This window comes from Podarcis vaucheri (assembly GCF_965113315.1).
Source record: "Podarcis vaucheri genome assembly, chromosome: 13".
In the NCBI taxonomy this organism is placed as follows: domain Eukaryota; kingdom Metazoa; phylum Chordata; class Lepidosauria; order Squamata; family Lacertidae; genus Podarcis; species Podarcis vaucheri.
The window spans coordinates 22,891,099-22,911,934 of record NC_138751.1 but is presented as its reverse complement, the minus strand read 5'-3'; the positions used below and the strand labels follow the sequence as shown (position 1 = coordinate 22,911,934).

At 46.8% G+C, this 20,836-nt stretch overlaps 1 protein-coding gene across 4 annotated transcripts in view; it reads left to right on the top strand.

Moving 5' to 3' along the window:
• RNF112 (ring finger protein 112) overlaps positions 1 to 20,836 on the top strand; it is a 28,682-nt gene that overhangs the window by 1,236 nt on the left and 6,610 nt on the right. The window contains exons 1-11 of one of the 4 annotated variants that reach the window (XM_082196026.1): positions 4,758 to 5,297; positions 9,375 to 9,462; positions 10,303 to 10,377; positions 12,525 to 12,828; positions 13,318 to 13,527; positions 14,298 to 14,435; positions 15,267 to 15,371; positions 15,479 to 15,529; positions 16,321 to 16,377; positions 19,217 to 19,303; positions 20,415 to 20,535. In XM_082196026.1, coding sequence (XP_082052152.1) covers positions 4,880 to 5,297; positions 9,375 to 9,462; positions 10,303 to 10,377; positions 12,525 to 12,828; positions 13,318 to 13,527; positions 14,298 to 14,435; positions 15,267 to 15,371; positions 15,479 to 15,529; positions 16,321 to 16,377; positions 19,217 to 19,303; positions 20,415 to 20,535 — 1,654 coding nt within the window. In that variant the 5' untranslated portion in view covers positions 4,758 to 4,879. Of the gene's footprint in view, positions 1 to 4,757; positions 5,298 to 9,374; positions 9,463 to 10,302; positions 10,378 to 12,524; positions 12,829 to 13,317; positions 13,528 to 14,297; positions 14,436 to 15,266; positions 15,372 to 15,478; positions 15,530 to 16,320; positions 16,378 to 19,216; positions 19,304 to 20,414; positions 20,536 to 20,836 lie in introns of those variants that run through there. The other 3 variants (XM_082196027.1, XM_082196029.1, XM_082196028.1) reach the window with 3 other exon arrangements.

Below are 20,836 nucleotides of genomic sequence, written 5' to 3'. Positions count from 1 at the left end.
ATAAATGGCAACCTTTCCTCCTCCCTTAAAATTCTAGTCGTTTTATGTTTTTACTGTAAACTGCCTTGGTAGTATTTGTATCAACGTTGGTATGGAAATCCAGTGAATAAATGAAGGGTATTATCTCAAGGAAAGGCAGGGCCCACCTTCAAGCACACATTTCTAGCTCTACCCCTGTACAAAATGTATTCTATCAGCCTTTTTGCATAGGAAGGCCAGTATGTGGTGTTCTATGCATGTCTTCTGTGTGTCATAGTAGATCCAAGCTATCTGAAAGATCATAGTAGTATCTGTAGAGTTGGAAGGTACTTCAAGGATTATTTAGTCCAACCCCCTGCAATGCAGGAATCCTGTTCACATCTATCCCTGGGTGGGCTTGAACCACCAACCTTCTGGTTAAGAGCCAGACACACTGACTCATTGAGCCACTTTGTAAATGCTCACAGACACTGTGGGTTGGATACAAAGAAAGTTCAAGCTACTCTGTAGTCCTGTTGAAATCTATGGCCATGGCTTGACTTTATATTCCATTGGGACAAAAGTGTAGCTAACTTAACCTCTGGATCCAGCCTGATGTTCTTGCTTTGGATGCTGTGAGGTTAGGTGCTGGCAGTGAAGGTAACAGTTCTGGGCTTAACACTTTAAGTGTCCCTGGTTCAAATTAAGCTGAAGACTGGGAGGAAGTAGGTGTAGATCCTCACTCCAAAATCAGAGCTCCTCAGACACATATAGTGTGTTGTTCCATATGCAAAATATACTTGGCTAGTTTAGTCTCCAGCAGGGCTGGAAAAAATTCCCTGCCAGAGACCTTGGAGAGCTGATGCTGGTTGATATCAATATGAGCTAGATGTATCCATTGCCTAACTTGGTATAACGAAGCTTCCTTGTGTGTTTATATCCTTAAGTAGTGAAAATCCTGTTCTTGCTCAGTTATTCCCTTTTCATCACTGAAGAGAATATCTCCATCCCCAAGTAGAGGTTGGTTCCTCCCTCCCTTCCTCCATGAAGACAACATCCTCCTCCCTGAGTAGAGGTCCATCCCTCCCTTCCTCCTTTCCCAGATAAAGTCTGCTATTTATACCTCCCATACTAACAGAGAGATTAACTCAGCAACAATGCCCAATAACTTAAAGGCTGCCAACACCCTTTATTGTTGCTACTGAGGTTTAATGACCAGAGCCACTGTAGTGTAGTGGTGTCTGACTAAGACTGTAATTTCAAACCCAGTCACCTGGGGATAAATTGATGGTACAATTCACGGGTTGGATCAGATTGTAAGATACAGAGCTGTATTGCAGGGAGCCAAAATCCCTCAGTCACAAACCTGCTAGTTGGCTTTAGGCATGTCACTCTCTTTCATCCTCGACCCCTGGTTCTCCTACAATATAACAGTGCAATTATTTGGAGCATATTTTTGGGAGTATGGAGAGTGCTGAGGACCTTCTGTGTAGATTTTGCACCTCTAAGCAGAAAGAGGGAGAGAAACTCTGCATATGTGCAGTGAATGGGTAAAATCATACGATGACTGGCCTGAAAGGACAAATTATTATTATAATAATGTATTTATTTATACCCTGCCATTTCACCTTACAGGACTCAAGGCGGCTTACCAGGAGTGCCAACTTGGCCCTGTGGCCATGGGTGCCATGCAGTGTGCATGGCCCTGGCACTGAAATTTGTGGGTGCCCGGCCCCTTCATGGGGGATTTTGTGGGTGCTCAGGCACCCAGGGCCCCAGGGAGCTGGCACTTATGTGGCTTACAGATAAAAACTATAATCACTTTAAACTCAGGAAATAATATCATTACAATAATAATAACAAAACAACAACAACAATAGGATTAATTCTATATACAGATATTAAATCTATCTAAAACATTCAAATAATTACAATAAAGAACAGCACAGCACCAGCCCTTTCCATAAAAGCTGTCAATTCCCAAAAGCCTGTGGGAACAAAATGGTATTCACATGTCAGCAGCAGGTCAACAAGGAGGGAGCCAGCCTAGCTTGTCCAGGGAGGGAGATCCAAAATCTGGGAGAAGCCACCAAGAAGGCCTCTTCCCATGTCCCCACCAAGCATGCCAGAGAGGGTGGCAGGACTAAGAAAAAGACTTCCCTTGAAAATCTCTGAACCCGGGCAGGTTCATATAAGAGAATATGGTCTTTCAGATAGCTTGGATCTAAATCTTGTACAGCTTTATAGGTCATAACCAGCACTTTGAACTGTGCTTAGAAGCAGACCGCCTTAGCAGGGGAGTCATATGCTCCCTATAATGAGCCCCAGTCAACAAACTGGCTGCAGCTCTTTGAGCCAGTTGAAGTTTCTGAGCATTTTTGAAAGGCAGCCCCACACAGAGTGGGTTACAGTAATACAAACAGGATGTAACTAAGGCGTATGCTGCGGTGGCCAAATCAGACATATGAAGAAACAGGCACCTCAAGGAACCCTCAAGGAGAAGGTTGCACAAGTCTTGAAGGCCTGCATGATGTACTGTTAGTAAATATCCGCAAGAGAGAGAGAGAGCAATTAGGAAATATGCCAGCGTTCTTCCACCTAATGAAGGAAACCACAGTAATTTTAAAGAAATTAAAGGGCAAGATCACTGAGTTAATGTGTGTGCAGTGAATTCTCTAACGTTCAATAAATGTGCCTTTGGTCATTTTTGCACAGGGTTGGAATTTAATTATAAAGTGCCACTTTTGATGGTGCAAACTGATTGCAGGGGCTCCCATGCATGTGTGGAGCTCTCGTATTTGAAATGGCTTCCTGGCTCAGTTGGTTAGAGCGTGGTGCTGATAATGCCAAGGTTGCTGGTTTGACAGCTGCATATTCTTGCATTGCAGGGGGTTGGACTAGATGATCCTCAGGGTCCCTTCCAACTCTACAATTCTAGGACAGTCCTCCATGTGCAGGTTTTTGTACAGGGAAGCTGCTCTCTTCACTGGAAGAGGAGGGAGAAAGGTTGTTTTCTACTGCTCCAGAGAAGCGGACACGGAGCAATGGATCCAAACTACAAGAAAGAAGATTCCACCTAAACATTAGGAAGAACTTCCTGACAGTAAGAGCTGTTCGACAGTGGAATTTGCTGCCAAGGAGTGTGGTGGAGTCTCCTACTTTGGAGGTCTTTAAGCAGAGGCTTGACAACCATATGTCAGGAGTGCTCTGATGGTGTTTCCTGCTTGGCAGGGGGTTGGACTCGATGGCCCTTGTGGTCTCTTCCAACTCTATGATTCTATGATTCTATTCTATGATTCTAAAAGGTCACATAACCTGATGCATAAGTGCCTCTGAGCACATGCAAATCTTTATATCCAGGGGCAAAGAGTTTTCTGCATCCTTTGGAGAAGATGCCCGGTATCTTATTTCAGAAGCTGGCGAACTGAGCAGAAGAAATGTTGTGAATTTAAACCACCACCAAGGAGGATTTCCTCTGCCCTTATCTCTTGCCCACTCATACCTGGTTCTCTCAGACATTCATGCAAGCCCAATTTTGCACCAGGCAGCATTTAAACCAAGAGAACAAAACAAAGAAGTGCCTAGCTTATCTTTGCCATCTGTTTCCTTGCCTCTGACACAGTTTCTCCTCATCTCTTTTTAATGCAGAGGCTTGCATGACTGCTCCATTAGTTCGAGGGCATTTTCAGGTCTTTCCCTATATCTAGGTGGGTCTCTGCAACCTGGTGCCCTCTAAGCAATCTACTCCAATGCTGGTGCTAATGGGAGTTGTACTGCAAAACAAAATATTTGCTGTTGTTCAATGCTTATCTCCGTTCCACCATTTGGCCAAACAGGCAGGGTTGGTCAGATAAAAGGCACGGGGGCCACATGCAGCCCTTAAGACCCTCAACATTCGAGTGCCCCTTCCCAGCCCTTGCACTGCCTTCCCAAAGCTGAGTAAGTGTGCCTCCTTCAAAAGTGGGCCGGAGGGTTGCAACATGAGAATGTGCCTTCTCTGTGGTGGCTCCCTGCTTGTGGAATGCTCTCCCCAGGGCGGCTTACCTGGCGCCTTTGTTATATATCTTTAGGTTCCAGGCAAAAGCTTTCCTCTTCTCCCAGGCCTTTGGATAATTAAACAATCTATGGCCTTTAAAACTGTGTTGTTGTTGTTGTTGTTGTTGTTGTTGTTGTTGTTGTTGTTGTTGTTACAGATAGGTAGCCGTGTTGGTCTGCCATAGTCAAAATAAAAAAAATCCTTCCAGTAGCACCTTAAAGACCAACTAAGTTAGTTCTTGGTATGAGCTTTCGTGTGCATGCACACTTCTTCAGATACACTGAAACAGAAGTTGCCAGATCCTTCTATATAGTGAGAAGGTGGGGAGGGGTATTACTCAGAAGGGTGGTGGGAATGGGAGATTGGCAGATAGCTGAGATGAGCCTGTTGATGACTCTTAACGACTGTAATAGGTCTTACAGGAAAAGGCAAGGGGTGAGAAGGTGAGAAATGGCTTAGTCATGTATAATGGGATAAGGATCCAATGTCTTTGTTCAAACCAGGTCTCTCCATGGTTTTAAGTTTGGTAATGAGTTGCAATTCAGCAGCTTCTCTTTCCAGTCTATTTCTGAAATTCCTTTGTAGTAAAACAGCTACTTTGAGATCTTGTATAGAATGTCCTGGGAGATTGAAGTGTTCTCCTACTGGTTTCTCTGTTTTGTGATTCTTGATGTCAGATTTATGTCCGTTTATTCTTTGGCGTAAGGTTTGGCCTGTTTGCCCAATATAGAGAGTTGTTGTTGTTGTTACAGTAGTACAGTCATACCTTGGTTCTCGAACACCTTGGTACACATACATTTTGGCTCCCGAACGCCTCAAACCCAGAGGTGTTCCAGTCAGGGGTGGAGGTCTGCCCCGGGTGTCACCACTGAGGGGGGTGACAAAATGCCGGGCGGCACTCAGCGCGGGGCCTGCGGTACGCCCGAGCCTGCGTCTCTCCTGGGAGTGACGTGGTGGCTTGGGCGCCTGCAGGCGCCGCTCTGCCCCAAACAGTCCAGCTGTAGGGCAGCTGAGTGGGAGGAGGCAGGCAGACTCCTTGGAGGCCCCATGGAACTTCCTGCTCCGGCTCGCCTCGCCCTATGGGTGGCTGCCCCCACCCCTGGGCTCAGGGCACATGCGCCGCCCCAGGTGCCCGATTGGCTTTCTCTGCTGCTTGTTCCGGTTTGCGAATGTTTTTCAGAAGCCAAAAGTCCAACACGGCTTCCACTTGAGTTGCAGGAAGCTCCTGCAGCCCACTGGAAGCTGCGGCTTGGTTTACGAATGGTTTTGGGACTCCCAGAATGGATTAAGTTCAAGAACCAAGGTACCACTGTATGTATTTTTTCTGTAGATCCCAGGTTGGTTTACAACATAAAATGACAATATAAAAAACAATCATAGAATAGCTTTGGGGTAGATTTTTCTCACTTCTGCTTCTAACATGTTTTGTTTTGTTTTTGTTTTTTAATATTTCCTTTCCTTTTCGATTCTATATATGGGGTGGGATGGATGTTTGGGTGGGCTGGGGAATTTGTTAGATTTTGATGAATTTGTAATTTTTGCAGTTTTTGTTTGTATTGTTGTATTGTTTTCTGGGTTGTTTTTGTTTTTTGTTTTTACTGTTTTAAGGTTTTATTGTTCTAGGCTGCGAAAGAATAATATTAATTGCCATCAATGGAGGCCACTATGAGGCCTGGGATTGCTACCGTGGAGGGGCGAGGGAGGTATGGCGGTGGGGGCAGATGTTACAGGCGAAGGGGATCGAGATATGGATACGCTCGTACCCTTTCCAATCTGCGCCCCATCCCGAGGGACGAGGGTAGGGTGAGCAAGGATTACTCACCTCCGTCACTGGTGCTGTGCAATGCCAGGTCTATAGGCAATAAAACCGCCACCCTGCGAGATTTCTTTATCTCGCAGGGGGTCGACCTGGCTTGTGTGACGGAGACCTGGGTGCGCGAAGGGGCAACAGTTACCTTACGAGAGATGGCGCCCCCGGGTTTCTCTGTCCTCCACCAGTCGCGGACTGTGGGCCGGGGGGGAGGGGTGGCATTATTAATCCGGGAAGATTGTCCTTTCAGGGCTCTACCATCACCATCGATCCCCGGCATCGAATGTGTTGGCCTAGTGTGGGGCTCCGAGGAGAGCTTGGCTGTCTGGCTGGTGTACCGGCCACCTAGCGCACCAGCAGCCACCCTGTCAGGCCTGCTGGAGGCGGTGGCCGGCTGGGCCTTGGAGTTCCCTAACCTATTGGTATTGGGGGACTTCAACATCCATGCCGATGCCACTCCCTCCTCACAGGCTCTGGACCTGGTGTCTTCCATGGCGACACTAGGGCTCTCCCACTTTGTTTCGGGCCCCACACATCAAGCAGGCCACACGCTGGATTTGATCTTTGGCGTCGGTATAGATGTGATCATGTCTCCTCCGACGAAGGTGCCATGGTCTGATCACTACGCTCTGAAAGCCAGGATTGACTTTCCACCCCCACCCTGCTTAGGTGGCGAGCCAATTTGGGCTCGCCCGCAGAGGCTGATGGACCCCGAGAGATTCCGCCAAGCCTTGCGGGACCTTGCTCCCCCTGGCGACTCATTGACTGAGCTTGTTGAGGGCTGGAATGCCCAGCTCCTGGCAGCCATCGATGAGATCGCACCTAAGCGCCCTCTGCGACCCCGCAGAAACCGGGCTCCCTGGTTTACCGAGGAGCTTCGGAAAATGAAGCGGGACCTCAGACGGCTAGAGCGAGTATGGCGGGGTGCCCGTGACGGAGCCTCAAGAACATCTTATAGGGCTTTTATGAAAACCTACGAGATGGCGGTGAAGGCTGCTAAGAAGTCATACTTCTCGGCCTCCATTGCATCCGCTAACTCTCGCCCAGCGCAATTATTTAGCATAATCAGGTCTTTAACGTCCCTTGAGGGACAGCCAAATTTAAATAACAAATTGACACACGGCTGTGAGGCATTTGCGAGCTTTTTTGCGGAGAAGGTCTTGTCGCTCCGCCATGACCTCCCTGCCAATTTGGATACAATAAAGGAACTGGAGGCCCCTCGACTGTCCTCGGGTCCAGTATTGGACCACTTCGACCAGATATCCCCAGCCGATGTGGACAGACTCCTCCGAGCTGGAAAGCCCACCACTTGTCCTCTCGACCCGTGCCCGTCTTGGCTGATTAGAGCGTGTCCAGACGAGGTGCGGGCCCTCCTGGGGAATATCATCAATTTGTCCCTTGGCACGGGGACATTCCCAGGGGAACTGAAGGAGGCAGTGGTGCGCCCGCTCTTAAAGAAAACATCATTAGATCCTTTAGATCTATCCAATTACCACCCGGTTTCGAATCTTCCGTTCCTGGGTAAGGTGATTGAGAGAGCGGTTGCTGAACAGCTTGGTGGGTTTCTGGATGAAACATTGGCTCTGGATCCATTCCAGTCTGGCTTCCGCGCTGGTCATGGGACCGAGACGGCTCTGGTCGCCCTAACAGATGACCTTCGTAGACAGCTGGATCGAGGCGGGTCAGGGCTGCTGATTCTTCTAGATCTATCAGCAGCTTTCGACATGGTCGATCACGAACTTTTGGACCACCGCCTTACCGACGTGGGGATCCAGGGCACAGTCCTTCAATGGCTGCGCTCGTTTCTCTCTGGTCGGGGACAGAGGGTGGCGCTTGGGGGGGAATTGTCATCGCGCCACTCCTTGGTGTGTGGAGTACCTCAGGGCGCGATACTCTCCCCGATGCTTTTCAACATCTTTATGCGCCCCCTCGCCCAGCTTGTTCGGAGTTTTGGGCTGGGTTGTCATCAGTATGCCGATGACACCCAACTCTATCTGTTGATGGATGGCCATCCTGACTCGGCCCCAGACACACTGACCAGATGTTTGGAAGCTGTGGCTGGATGGTTACGTGGGAGCCGGTTGAAGCTAAATCCTTCGAAGACAGAGGTCCTGTGGCTGGGACGGGGCGATATGGGATTGGGGGGGCAACTCCCATCTCTTGCGGGGGCGCAATTAGTGCCAGCACCGTCCGTTAAGAGTTTGGGTGTAATCTTCGACACCTCCCTTTCCATGGAGGCGCAGATTGCAGCTATAACAAAGGCGGCATTTTTCCATCTCCGCCAAGCTAAGCAGTTGGCTCCTTACCTCTCTCGCCCTGACCTAGCCACTGTGATCCACGCGACGGTCACCTCCAGACTGGATTATTGTAACTCGCTCTACGTGGGGCTGCCCTTGAGACTGACCCAGAAACTCCAGCGGGTGCAGAATGCTGCAGCGAGACTCCTTACGAGGTCTTCGCTGCGAGATCACATTCACCCGGTGCTATACCAGCTGCACTGGCTCCCGGTGGAGTACAGGATCAGGTTTAAGGTGCTGGTTTTAACCTTTAAAGCCCTATATGGCCTAGGACCCTCGTACCTACGGGACCGCCTCTCCTGGTATGCCCCACAGAGAAACCTACGGTCTTCAAATAAAAACATCTTGAAGGTCCCAGGCCACAGAGAAGTTAGGCTGGCCTCAACTAGAGCCAGGGCTTTTTCGGCTGTGGCTCCGATCTGGTGGAACACTCTGTCACAAGAGACCAGGGCCCTGCAGGACTTGACATCCTTCCGCAGGGCCTGCAAGACAGAGCTGTTCCACCAGGCCTTTGGCCAGGGCACAGCCTGACTCCCTCCCTCGGCAATCTTCGCAGAGCTCTGGCCCAATGGTTGCTAGTGGCTTGAATTAATTAATTTTTATAATGAATGATTTTAGAATGTTGTTTATGTTGTACCTTTGTACTGTTTTATTGTTGTTAGCCGCCCTGAGCCCGGCTTCGGCTGGGGAGGGCGGGATATAAATAAAATTTATTATTATTATTAGATTAGCCGGATAACTACAGGAAAGGTGCCTCAGTTGGAGCTTCATTACAATCTGACAAGTTTTGGCAATAAGTTAATAATGAATATGTGAAAAATGGAGTGGATGGGAAGTTATATGTAAAGTAAGAAGATATTCTTTATTTTATTATATTAGTTTTTTCCCCTTTTAGTTGATTTGCTTTATAATTTTGTATTAATGGATGATGAAGAATCTTTCTTTTGTTTATTTGAATTAAGCAAATAAAATTTAAAAAAGGAAAAAAGGAAAAAAACTACTACAGGAAAGGTGCCTCAGTTGGAGCTTCATTACGACTGAAAAGATTAAAGTTGGTAGTTTATGGAGTTGATATCTCTAACCGCCAGCCTGTTGTGAGCAACGCCCTTACATTTTTCTGTACAGCAGAGGAACTTCCTGAAACGGTTTTGGCCCACTGGTAGATTATTCAGTCTGGGAGAGCAGCACACACACAAACATTATCATCAGCTTCAGCCTACGCCATCCTCCATTTCATTTTATTCAGTTTCTTTCTTTCATGACATTTAAAAAGAAAAAAGAAAATTCTTCCTTCGAGGAGTTCAAGGCAACAGACATAGTTCTCCCACCTGCCCATTTTACTCTCACAGCATCTTTGTAAGGTAGGTTGGATGTGATTGGCACTTCATAGATGAGTGACGATTTGAACTTTGCTCTCCCTGGCCCCATCCTTTAAGTTGCACCCGTATAAATGCCTCCTGTATCCCCAAACACAGAAGTGACTCCATTGGATCCTAAGTAAGTCCATCGTTTTTAGCTGATGGTTCACACTTTCATACTCACCACATGATGACTTACAGGTGTTACATGATTATAATGATGGCAGGTCAGACATGGCAAGTAAATGGAAAAAAAATATAAGTGGGACCTTCAGCAAAATATTGCAACATGGAGTGCTTTTGTTCGTAATTCTAGTGACTCCGGTCCATTTTCTCTTCCTCGAAATAGTTAGTCTGCATGCCATGACTACTTAGCATTGGGCTGTTTGTGGGGGTTCATCCTCCCCTTTAAGTTTCCCCCCTATTTCTTCTACATTGGCAAACCTTTGGGTTTCCCCAAGTCTCTTACTCCCTTTCTTTTACATGTGGGTGGCATTCCCCCCCCCCATGCTAAAAGTGTGACATTTACTGTAACAGCTTCCTGGTGAGTATCTGCACCTTTTTTTCTCAAAAAACAAAAGCACTGGGAGGAGAAGTATGTACACCACTTTGAGTTCCTTGGAGGAAAAGTGGGATAGAAATGTAAGAAATGAATAATGAAATAAATATTTATTCCATCCCAAATAAGGTGAAAGAGGGGGATCTCCATGTGTTTTAGTGATCTCCTATGCACCCTTACCACCTCCTGCTGCTGCTCCTTTGTTTCTCTATTCCTTACATTACACCAGAGGATACTGAGGAAAGAAGGCACTGGCTAACAGTAACATTATCTTTTTGTTCTAGGAGCAGGGAAGGTTATACTGTGGGAGGCTGCCAGCATCATCCTATCCCCAGGATGGGAAACACAAATACTAAACTGTGAGTTGGCTCTTGTTCAGCTATTCTCCTCACTCCCCCACCCACCCACCCTACTAGAAAAGAAGAAGAGTTTGGACTTGATATCCCACCTTTTACTCTCCTTAAGGAGTCTCAAAACGGCTAACATTCTCCTTTCCCTTCCTCCCCCACAACAAACACTCTGTGAGGTGAGTGAGGCTGAGAGACTTCAGAGAAGTGTGACTAGCCCAAGGTCCCCTAGAAGCTGCATATGGAGGAGCGGGGAAGCGAACCCGGTTCATCATATTACAAGTTCACTGCTCTTAACCACTACACCACACTGGCTCTACCAGGAAAGAAAAAGAAATGCATGTCTTAGGAAATGATGTCTGAAAGAATCAGCACAATATCTATATTTGATTCATCCTTTTTTCCCCATGATTATTATTGCCACTGTAGCATAGGAATGAGAGTGTCAGACTGTGACTGGGGAAACCCAGAGTCAAATCCCTAATCATCCTTGTCCTTTGATGGGTGGACAACAGACCAATCACTATCTGCCTAGGGCAGTGGTTGCGAACCTATGGCACAGGTGCCAGAGTGGGCATGCAGAGCCCTCTCTGTTGGCACGTGCCATCATGCCAGCAGTGCCGTTGTTTGGGGTTTTCAAATTGGCCAGCCACTTCCCCCCATGCCTCCTCGTGAGTAAACCACTCTTTCCCCCCCCCCCCCGCCGCAGCTTAGAGGCAGTTTACCTCCACAAAGTAGCTGTATTCCTGCCCCACCCCCAGCAATTGGTGGGATTTTTGGCAGCCAGCAGGCTGTAGTTCCTGCGATTGGTGACTTTGTCAAGGGTTTTTGTTGATTGGTTGCTGCCTGCGATCCTTGAGACTATGTGTTGTTTCTGCTCTGTGTGCCAAAGGAAGCGTTTATAATGTGTGAGAATGTTTTTCTCCCCCCCCAAAAAAAAATCAACTGTGTTCCAAGCCCCCCCCCCCAAGCTCAACAACTCAGGGCAGCCCCCCAGCTCATTTTATTATGGTATGTTAATTATTATCCCATATTAAATTGCTGTGTTGGCACTTTGCGATAAATTAGTAGGTTTTGGGTTGCAGTTTGGGCACTCAATCTCCAACAGGTTTGCCACCACTGGCCTAGGGTATGGTACAGAGTTGTTGAGAGCATAAAAGTGGGTTGAGTTGGGACACCTTGACTTCATTGGAATCATTGGTGAGTTCTAAGTGTAATAATACTATGATGGGCACATCGCTGCTAAGATGTCTTTAGTTCAAGGGACAATACTTTCATAAGGAGATAAACACTCTGAAGTCTTCTTCTTCTTCTTCTTCTTCTTCTTCTTCTTCTTCTTCTTTTGCAGAGGGGAGCATTCTCATGTGTCACTGTAGGACTCAAGTCTCCTGAAGTTCATTTTTGTACCCTTGGTGTGTCCACCTTGGTGTGTGCATAAGGAGTTAACTCCAGGAAGCTTTTTCTATGAGTCATCCTCCTCAGACTGCCTGCCCTGCCCAGAGGCAATCTAAGAACAGGTCTGGGGTTTATAGCTCCTCCTCTAAGCAATAAGCCTTAACTGCTGTTTCTCTTTCACTCTCTGTCACAACAAAACTCATAGGCTTCAAAATCTGTAGGGCTACCAGGTAGAGAAATGTTGACAGGTTTACTCACCTACCCCATCACTCTTCCCCATATCAGCCTGCATAAACAGAATTCAGGATCCTCCAATGTCTTGAGAGAAGGCATCTCTAGGCTGAAAATCAGGTAGTAAGCCACAGCTGGTGTTTCTTCCCCCTTCCCAATCCTGAGGAAACTTATGGGCCTAAAGATCAGCAGGGTTGCGAGGTGGAAATGAGCAGGTGGATTTGCTCATGTACCCCATCTCTCTTTTCCACAGCAGCTGGCAAAAACAGAATTCAGGGTCCTTCAGAGTCTAAGCAGAAGCCTGATATTCATTGGGAGCACATTGCAAACCGCTTCTTCAACTTTGCTCTTTCAAGAAAGAGCATTCAGCAAGGGGAGGTCACATCCCAGACAATTAACTGAGTGAAATGTGTAAACATGATTACAGTTTGGTTTTAACCAAGGCCTTATTTGTGGACACAGCAGAATGAGGTACTGTCAGAAACCAGAGTTTCAGTGTTCATCTTTGTATTTTATCTGTTTGCTTTTTGCAGGCTGAGCTCACTGGCAAGCCCCACAAAGACGTCTGCAGGAGGCATGATCCAGGACCTGAAAGAGGATATAACTTGCTCCATCTGCCTCGAACCCTTTGAAGACCCTGTATCCATTGACTGTGGGCACAATTTCTGCAGGGTCTGCCTCTCTGCCCACTGGAGTGCAACCTCGCACTATGGGTACCGCTGCCCCGAATGCCGCCATCCCTGCAGCCGGGAGAGGATGATCCCGGACACTCGGCTGCGGAGCCTGGTAGAAAAAATTGGACAGTTGCCTGTAAAGGAGGTGGTTGAGGAGGAACTGGTAAGACCCAATCTGGGGAGGCTTAAAGTGGCTTATATAAGTAACCATCTTATGCCGTTTCCACTAGGACACTTGATGCAACATGAAGGAATCACAGCATCAATGTAAGTGCTGGCTGGGGAATCATATTTTGCATTTTCCTAGCTCCTCCTCTGACAATGAGTTTTCCTAATAGAAAATGAATGCTATGAATGCTCACCTCCAAATAGCAATATGCCCTAAAACACCTTAAAATTCTAGCCTGCTGTGGTGAGATTTATTGGTCAAGAAAGCAAGAGCTGTATATACAGTGGGTGGCCAACAGTCATCATCTGCTAGCAAGATTTTGGTGCACAGATGCTCAGTTGCCAGCCTGATGTAAAACTGATCACGATTATAAATTGATCTGCTGTGCTTTCTTCTGTGCTGATATCTCTAATATCCATGGGGTTGCCAGACTGTGGAGCATCTTCAGATCTGGGTGACCTATCCATCTCCCTTCTCTTTCAGGAGATACTGGTATTGGAGCCAGGAAAGCCAGTGCAGCTGGTGGGCTTGGATGATGATGGAGATCTCTGCCTGGATGAGGAAGCCTTGAGCCGCTGCTTGGAGCAGGGGCAGGTGAAGGACGCCCCTGTCTGCCTGGTCTCCATTCTTGGGGAGCAACGGCGAGGAAAATCCTTCCTGCTGAACTTTCTCCTACGGCGGCTTCAGAACCTGGTGAGAACAAATGCATGGGAACTTCTCTCTCTGTGTGTTGTTAGGGTGGGTCAATAGGTGATGCTTGCAGAATTTCCATTTGAAAAGGGTCTGGCTTGGATGAATGTCCTTCACGGATCATGTTGCCCCATCTCATCTAGGTAATCAGCTGTACAAAATGGGCTTTTGTGCAATGGATTTTGTGCAAGTGCAAGTCAGAGCTGAAATATTATTTATTTTATTTTGTTTATATCCTGACATTTTAAATGAGGGCAGTGTGCATGTGATCAGCCATCCAGACCCAGACCTGCTTAGCTTTAGCAAAGTGGTGACCACATGCACCTTCAAATTATACCCTGGCACACATTTGTGATCCGAGCAGAAGTTAAGCAGCTGTGTGGACATCTAAGGGTAGCAGAGGTATATGAAGATGAGCCCTGCTGGATCAGGGCAAAGTTTCATGTAGTCCATCCTGTTTTCACAGTGGCCACCTATATACTTATGGGAAGCCTTCAAATAGAACCTAAGTACAACAGTCCTCTCCCTGCTTGCAGTTCTCTACAATTGGTATTCAGAGACATACACTGTATGCAGGGCAGATGCTCCAGGTGGATGGGAAGGGCAACCAGAGACACTCTTACTCTCTTCCACCCTTATGGGTTCTGAATCGGAGAGTGGTATTGTCCTATCTAGCTCAATACCACATAGCTTGCCTTTCTATGCCCTGTCTTCATGAACATTCTGTGGGTTTAACAAGATCACCATCCTCTGCCTTTCTTCCTTGTTGACAGGAGGCTGAGGACGGATCATGGATGGGTCAGGAAGATGAAGCACTGACAGGTTTTGAATGGCGACCAGGACCTAACACCACCACCAAGGGTGTGTGGATATGGAGTCGGCCATTTTGGGTCCAGAGTGAACATGAAAAGGTAAGAACAGCACAGCACAGGGTGTGAAGGTAACTAGGGAAAGAACAAGAGGAAGAAAGCTTCTCTCCCTCAGTGGAAATGGGACCTTCTGGTCATCCCAGCCCCCTGGAGATGTCCTCATGAAGTACTTCCATTCCACATAATCTCTGCCCCACACTCCTCGCATCCTAACTCAGCCTTCCCCATCCTGCTGTTCTTTAGATGTTGTGGACTACAGTTCCCATAAGCCTCAGCCAGTACTGGAGTTGTGGTCCAAAGTACTAAAATGCCTAGGCAAATGGGAAGGTCTTCTCCTTGCATTGTAAAGCTTATAATGTTAGTACTGGAACTGCAGCCTTGGGGATTGAAGTTGGAGTGTCACCACAGAAAAGGCTCTCTCCTTGCAGAATTACAAACACCCTGTGAAGTCTGTTAGGCTAAGAGACAGTGACTTTTTGTGGTTATCTGGTGAGCTTTGTGGCTGAGTGAACTCTGGCCTTCCAGATCCTAGTTTGATATTCTAACCATTATACTACACTGCACATCCTCTAAGTTCTATGGTGGGCATTTAGATCAGGGCCTCTCTGGAAGATCTCATGACATTGGCTGGCCAGTATGAGAAGAAGAACTTCATGGGGAATTTGGATCCCAAGACATTTAGGATGTTCAAGGCACATACCACCCACTTAGGCTCAGCAATGGACAGGAAGCCAATATGGCTTACCATCACAACAGACACATGCCACCTATAAGCTATAAGTAGGTACTTTGGAGCCCGCCGGCCAAACTAATTCCTTTTCTCTCAGGAAACTTCTCCTATGAGAGTCTGTTAATCTCTTACTGTCCCTTTAGATTGCCATGTTCTTGGTGGACACAGAGGGGTCAATGGATGTGGAAAGAAATGTTGAAGATGGTGTCAAGCTCTCAGCTTTCTCCATGCTGCTCAGCTCCTATCAGGTGGGTTCCTGCCAGATCCCTCCTTTCCAGGTGTGCTTTCTCTTCTTCCTTCCTGCTGCAAAAGTAAGTTCAGCGCATCTTCTGACACCCCTGTTGTTTCTTCCTAGATACTCAATTTGGCCACCATGATGAAGGACCCAGATTTGGAATACCTGGAGGTGAGTAGGATTGTAAAAGGGGAAAGGGGGATTGGGCATTATCCAGGGGAAGAATGAGGAAAATAGTTGGCTGGAATAAAAATAGCTGGTTCTCTCCATGTGGGCTAGAAAGGTGGGTGGGCAAGATCCAGAATTCCTGAGTTCCCCCAAGTTTCAGGGAAGCAGAAAGCTGGATATATAGAACTGGAAGGGACAAAGTTTCTTTTTGTCTAACAGTCCCTAATAGACAAAAGGCAGGTTTCTGCCCAGCAAAACAATCCATGCAGCCAAAACTGCCTCACACTGCAAGCAGAGAATCCATGCACTGCCAGAAAATGCTGGAAAAGCAGATGCCAAGAGATGGCTTGAGTAAGCCATGCTGCACATTGCAGTGAAAGGCAACTTATCCCTAGGGCACCTTTCCCTGACCTGTAGGCCTCCAGATGTTGTAGATTGAGTTTTTGGACCAAGATTGCTGTGGACTGAGTTTGAATGTTGTTCAACCATGCAACTAATCATGGACCAATCAAGACTTTCTCAGCTTTGCCTACCTCCAAGGGATATTATGACCATAAAATGAGATGACTCCAACTATTGTTGTAGGGGTGGGGATACAAATGGTGATGTACATAACTAATACCACAATATAATAAATACCATAGTCATAAATTTATCCTGTGTGGTTTTGGCTCCTTGCTTCTGAAGCCCATGGCCTCTTGAGAGGGGAATAGATATTGTGGGCTGGGCTAAAGGGCTAAGTAAACCAGATTTCTTCATTTCCTGGGTGGGTCTCCCATTTCCTCTGCCCACAGATGTTCATGTATGTAGCTGAGATGGTAGGAGGCTCCTGCAGATTAAAGCCCTTTCAGGTAATGCGCACCGGCTGTTCCACTTCCTTCTCTTTGTTCCAATCTCTTTTCCTTCTCCTACGATTGCCATGATGTTCGTGTTCTCCGCCTTGCTGAACTGTCAAAGAGCTCCTTTGTTCCTGGGTTCCCATCGCCTCAGCCACCTCTCCCAGCCTCGTGTTCCTCTGCCTGGCACCCACATCTCTTTTTCTCTCATTTGCAAGCACCCAATAATTTGCTCTTCCCACTGTTTTTGTTGTTGCTTTTTAAAACAACAACATTTCTTTTCATTTGCATTTCTTTTCAATCATAAGGAGAGTGTCACAAACCCAAAATAACACCTCTATATGGAATGAAAAAGGCAAAACCGATATATAATTTGGCAGACATTGATTTGTCCACCCAATTCATATGTAAATCAGCTCTGGGCAATTCTGCCTATCCCAAGGTTGGGAATTTCATTCATCCAAAGGGCCATGCTTCTTTCTGGGTCACTTTCCAGGTGTCACATGCCAATGGTGAGTAGGGCCAGAAGCACACATGAGAAAACCAAGGGACGTGCCTTTTACCTTTCTACTGTAGGCATGTTTCTGCAGACACTTGCATTCCCCTCTCCGTCCTTCATCTAGGCAAGCAAGAGACGTTATCAGAATGCAAGGAGGGCTCAAAGGAGGGAGTATGGCTTGGGGAGAATCCCTTCATTTAAGTATATGCTGTGTGAAGGCGTGCCTCCTTTTCTTTGCCCTGAATCTTCCCAAGTTCGGCTTTATTCAGCTTGCAAACAGAACCTGAGCACAATGGCATTCTCCCACTTGTTTTTCTCCAGCAATTGGTATTGCCTCTGATACCTGAGCAGTAGCAATGGTAGCGATTGGTAACTTTATCCTGACCAGGTTAATGGTCATCACTGCATCTTCCATAGTTAAAACAATGCTCCATGTGAGCAAAGATTCTCCATTGTTTGTTCTGAATTTCACACCGTTCATGGATGACCATGTGTATTATGAGACAGGAAAAAGAGCATGTCCCTCTCTGTATTACTCAACACCAGGCATTGTTTTCTATGCCTCTGTCATGTTCCCGGTTATTCACATTTTTCCTAAGGTAAAAACACACAAATGCAACTATTAATAATTATACTGATATTATTATTAGCCGCTCATCTGACTGAGTTAACCTGCACTTCCATGGACAGTGGTGAGTCCAAAAGAACCAGTGGCTATGCATTGTCATACGTGTGGAGGAAAAACTTACTGTATTTTTCTCCCCATAGGACGCACTTTTTCCCCTCCAAAAATGAAGGGGAAATGTGTGTGCGTCCTATGGGGCGAATGCAGGCTTCCGCTGAAGCCTGGAGAGCGAGAGGCATCGGTGTGCACCAACCCCTCTCGCTCTCCAGGCTTCAGGAAGCTATCCGCAAGCCTTGCGCGCCTGGCGGGAGGTCCCGCGGGCTCACAAGGCTTGTGGGCGGTGCTTTGGGTGGGTGTCCGCAGGCCTTGCGCGCCCGGCGGGAGGTCCCGCGGGCTCACAAGGCTTGTGGGCGGCAGCCTGCAGCCCGAAGCACGGGGAGCCCTCTGGAGGGCTCCCCGTTCTTCGGGCGGATGTCTGCAAGCCTTGCTTGCGGGTGTCCACAAGGCTTGGGGCGGCAGCTGCGGCTGGGGGGGGGAATATATATTTTTTATGCATTCCCCCCCCCCAAAAAAAATAACGAGGTGTGTCCTATGGGCCGGTGCGCCCTATAGGATGAAAAATATGGTAAACACAATGCAGTTTCCAAAAATAGACCAGAGGCAATTGTACTTCATCCAGCAGAGCTTTACTAGTGCTGAAGGCAAATGAGTATAAATGGTTACAAATCCAGTACAGTGGTACCTTGGGTTATATACGCTTCAGGTTACCAGCTCTGCCAACCCAGAAATATTACCTTGGGTTAAGAACTTTGCTTCAGGATGAGAACAGAAATCGTGCTCCGGCGGCACGGCAGCAGCAGGAGGCCCCATTAGCTAAAGTGGTGCTTCAGGTTAAGAACATTTTCAGGTTACAAACGGACCTCCTGAACGAATTAAGTACTTAACCCCAGGTACCACTGTACATTAAGGATTGGCACAGTCCATAAAAATCCAGTTGCAGCACTTAAAAAAACTTATAAACTTAAAACAAGACTAAACTTTAACACTAATCATACTATGTACACACCAGAGGGATAGAAAGAGAAAGTAGAAGCCAGGCTCTTTCTGGCCTATATTTATAGTCAGCATGACCTTAATTGGAAGAGATAAGAGAACCAGTTCAAACCAGCTGTACTCAGCTTCCAGAAGGTATAACCAAAACAATCATGACCCTTCTGCTTGCTTCTCTCACACAGAGAAACTAGTAGCTTCTAGAATCCTCTTGTATTAACCAGAATAGGAAAGATCAATACATCAGATCAATACTTTCTTCACTAAGAAATGCAAACTGGTCCTTTAGTGGCAGTTACTCAATGCAGGTCCAGGGAGATCCCACACCTGCCCTTTCCCGCCAGAAACGCCTGTCTTGTTGGGATTCAACCTCAGTTTGTTAACCACCATCTACCTTCCAACTGCTTCCAGACACTCACACAGGGTATTCACTGCTTTCACTGGTTCCGATTTAAATGATATATTGTTTGCATCATTTGGGTTGCACTTTTCTGCAGTTTTCAGCCTTACATTATCGTTTTTCAGACTCAGTGCCCGAGCTGGACACAGTAGTCAAAGTGTGGTCATTGAAAGGATTTGTGTAAGAGGAATATTGTAGGAAAAGCAGTTCACATTGAAAGGATTTGTGTAAGAGCATATTGTAGGAAAAGCAGTTCACATGCTTCGTCTCTCTGTTGCAGCATCTTGATGTCCTGGTGCGTGACTGGTTCTTCCCACCTCAATTTGGATTCCAGGAGGGACAGAATTACCTCCAAAGTACCATACAGGTAAATGTGACAGTGGAAGCATTGAATGGAGAGTCTTTCTCCAGTTTCTCCATTCCAACTATGTGAGTAAGGTGGTTACCAGGGAGAGGGCCTTTTTGTTGGCGGCACCCCATTTTATAGAATGCTTTCCGAAGAAAGACTTGCCTGGTACCCAATCTATGGCCTTTTAAGGTTGAATAGAAGGCCATTTTGTTTATCCAGACCCATTGATTCAGGGATGGGGAATGAGATCCAACTGGTGGGGTGGGTTCTTATCTCATCTACCTTCATGGGCAGCTTGAACTGGTGGGTAGGGTCACTCATCTGTATCACAGTGATGCAGATAACTCATTTTTGTCCACATACTTTGAAGGGCAGAGCTTTGTACTTTTCAGGTGCTGTTGATAGGAGATGGCCTTTGGGCCCAGTCACATCTTTACCTGCCCCACACCTGGCATCAAATATGATGACAGGTGTAGGGTAAGTAGGTAAGGCTTGGCTGAAATGGCCTGGTGGGTGTAACTGGGCCACTGCTTTGATTGCAATAGGCATATTTAAATTCTTGTGCCAAGTACTTTCCCCCTTCCTGATTTTCTGTTCTAATTGCTTTTAGCTTCTGGACTTACGTAGGATTCTGGATTTTTATTCCAACTGCTGTTTGTATTAGTTATCACTTGCTTTGTCGGCTCTATTATTTTTACTGTTGAAGTTATGGCTTGTTGAATGGGTTAGAAAACCATGCAGAGATAAAAGTGAGGTTACAGGGAACCAAGCAGAGGGCCTTCTCGGTGGTGGCGCCCACCCTGTGGAATGCCCTCCCATCAGATGTCAAGGAAATAAACAACTATCTGACTTTTAGAAGACATCTGAAGGCAGCCTTGCTTAGGGAAGTTTTTAATGTTTGATGTTTCATTCTGTTTTTAATCTTTTGGGAGCTGCCCAGAGTAGCTGGGGAAACCCAGCCAGATGTGTGGGGTATAAATAATAATATGAATACAAATATGAATATATCAATCCAACCCAACTAGCTGCTTTGGAAGAGTGCTTGAGAAGTCCCATTCACAACAAGCCTGGCTCCGGGTGGTTGTTTTTGGATGGCTACATCTAATTCTCTCTCATTCTTTCTCCTCAGAAACTGGATCCCAAAAGGCACCCACGGGCTCTGGAGGCCCTCAGGAGCACCAGCACCCGCTGCTACCTGATGCCCTTCCCTGGCAAGAGGCTGGTGGTGGGAACTGAGGGCACACTTGCAGGTAAGAACCTCTTCTCTTTCCATCATTCCCACAAGTAGCTCCAAATCCAACTCTTGCTCCCCTAATCTGCATTAGCTCTGTGCAGCATGTGAGCTGTTCACTCATTCATCCACTAAGTGGAGCTTTGGTTCCATACCAAACTGCTTTGTTAATCCATAGTGGCATTTTCTCCTTGCTAGCCAAAGACTTTAAAGAGGAGAAAACTGCTTAATTCTGCTATCTGGCGGCTGGAATTACTGGTTCCCTTTGATGTCCTCATTGTTTCTTTAGTCTGCCCGTAGAAAGCAGTACAGCATGTACT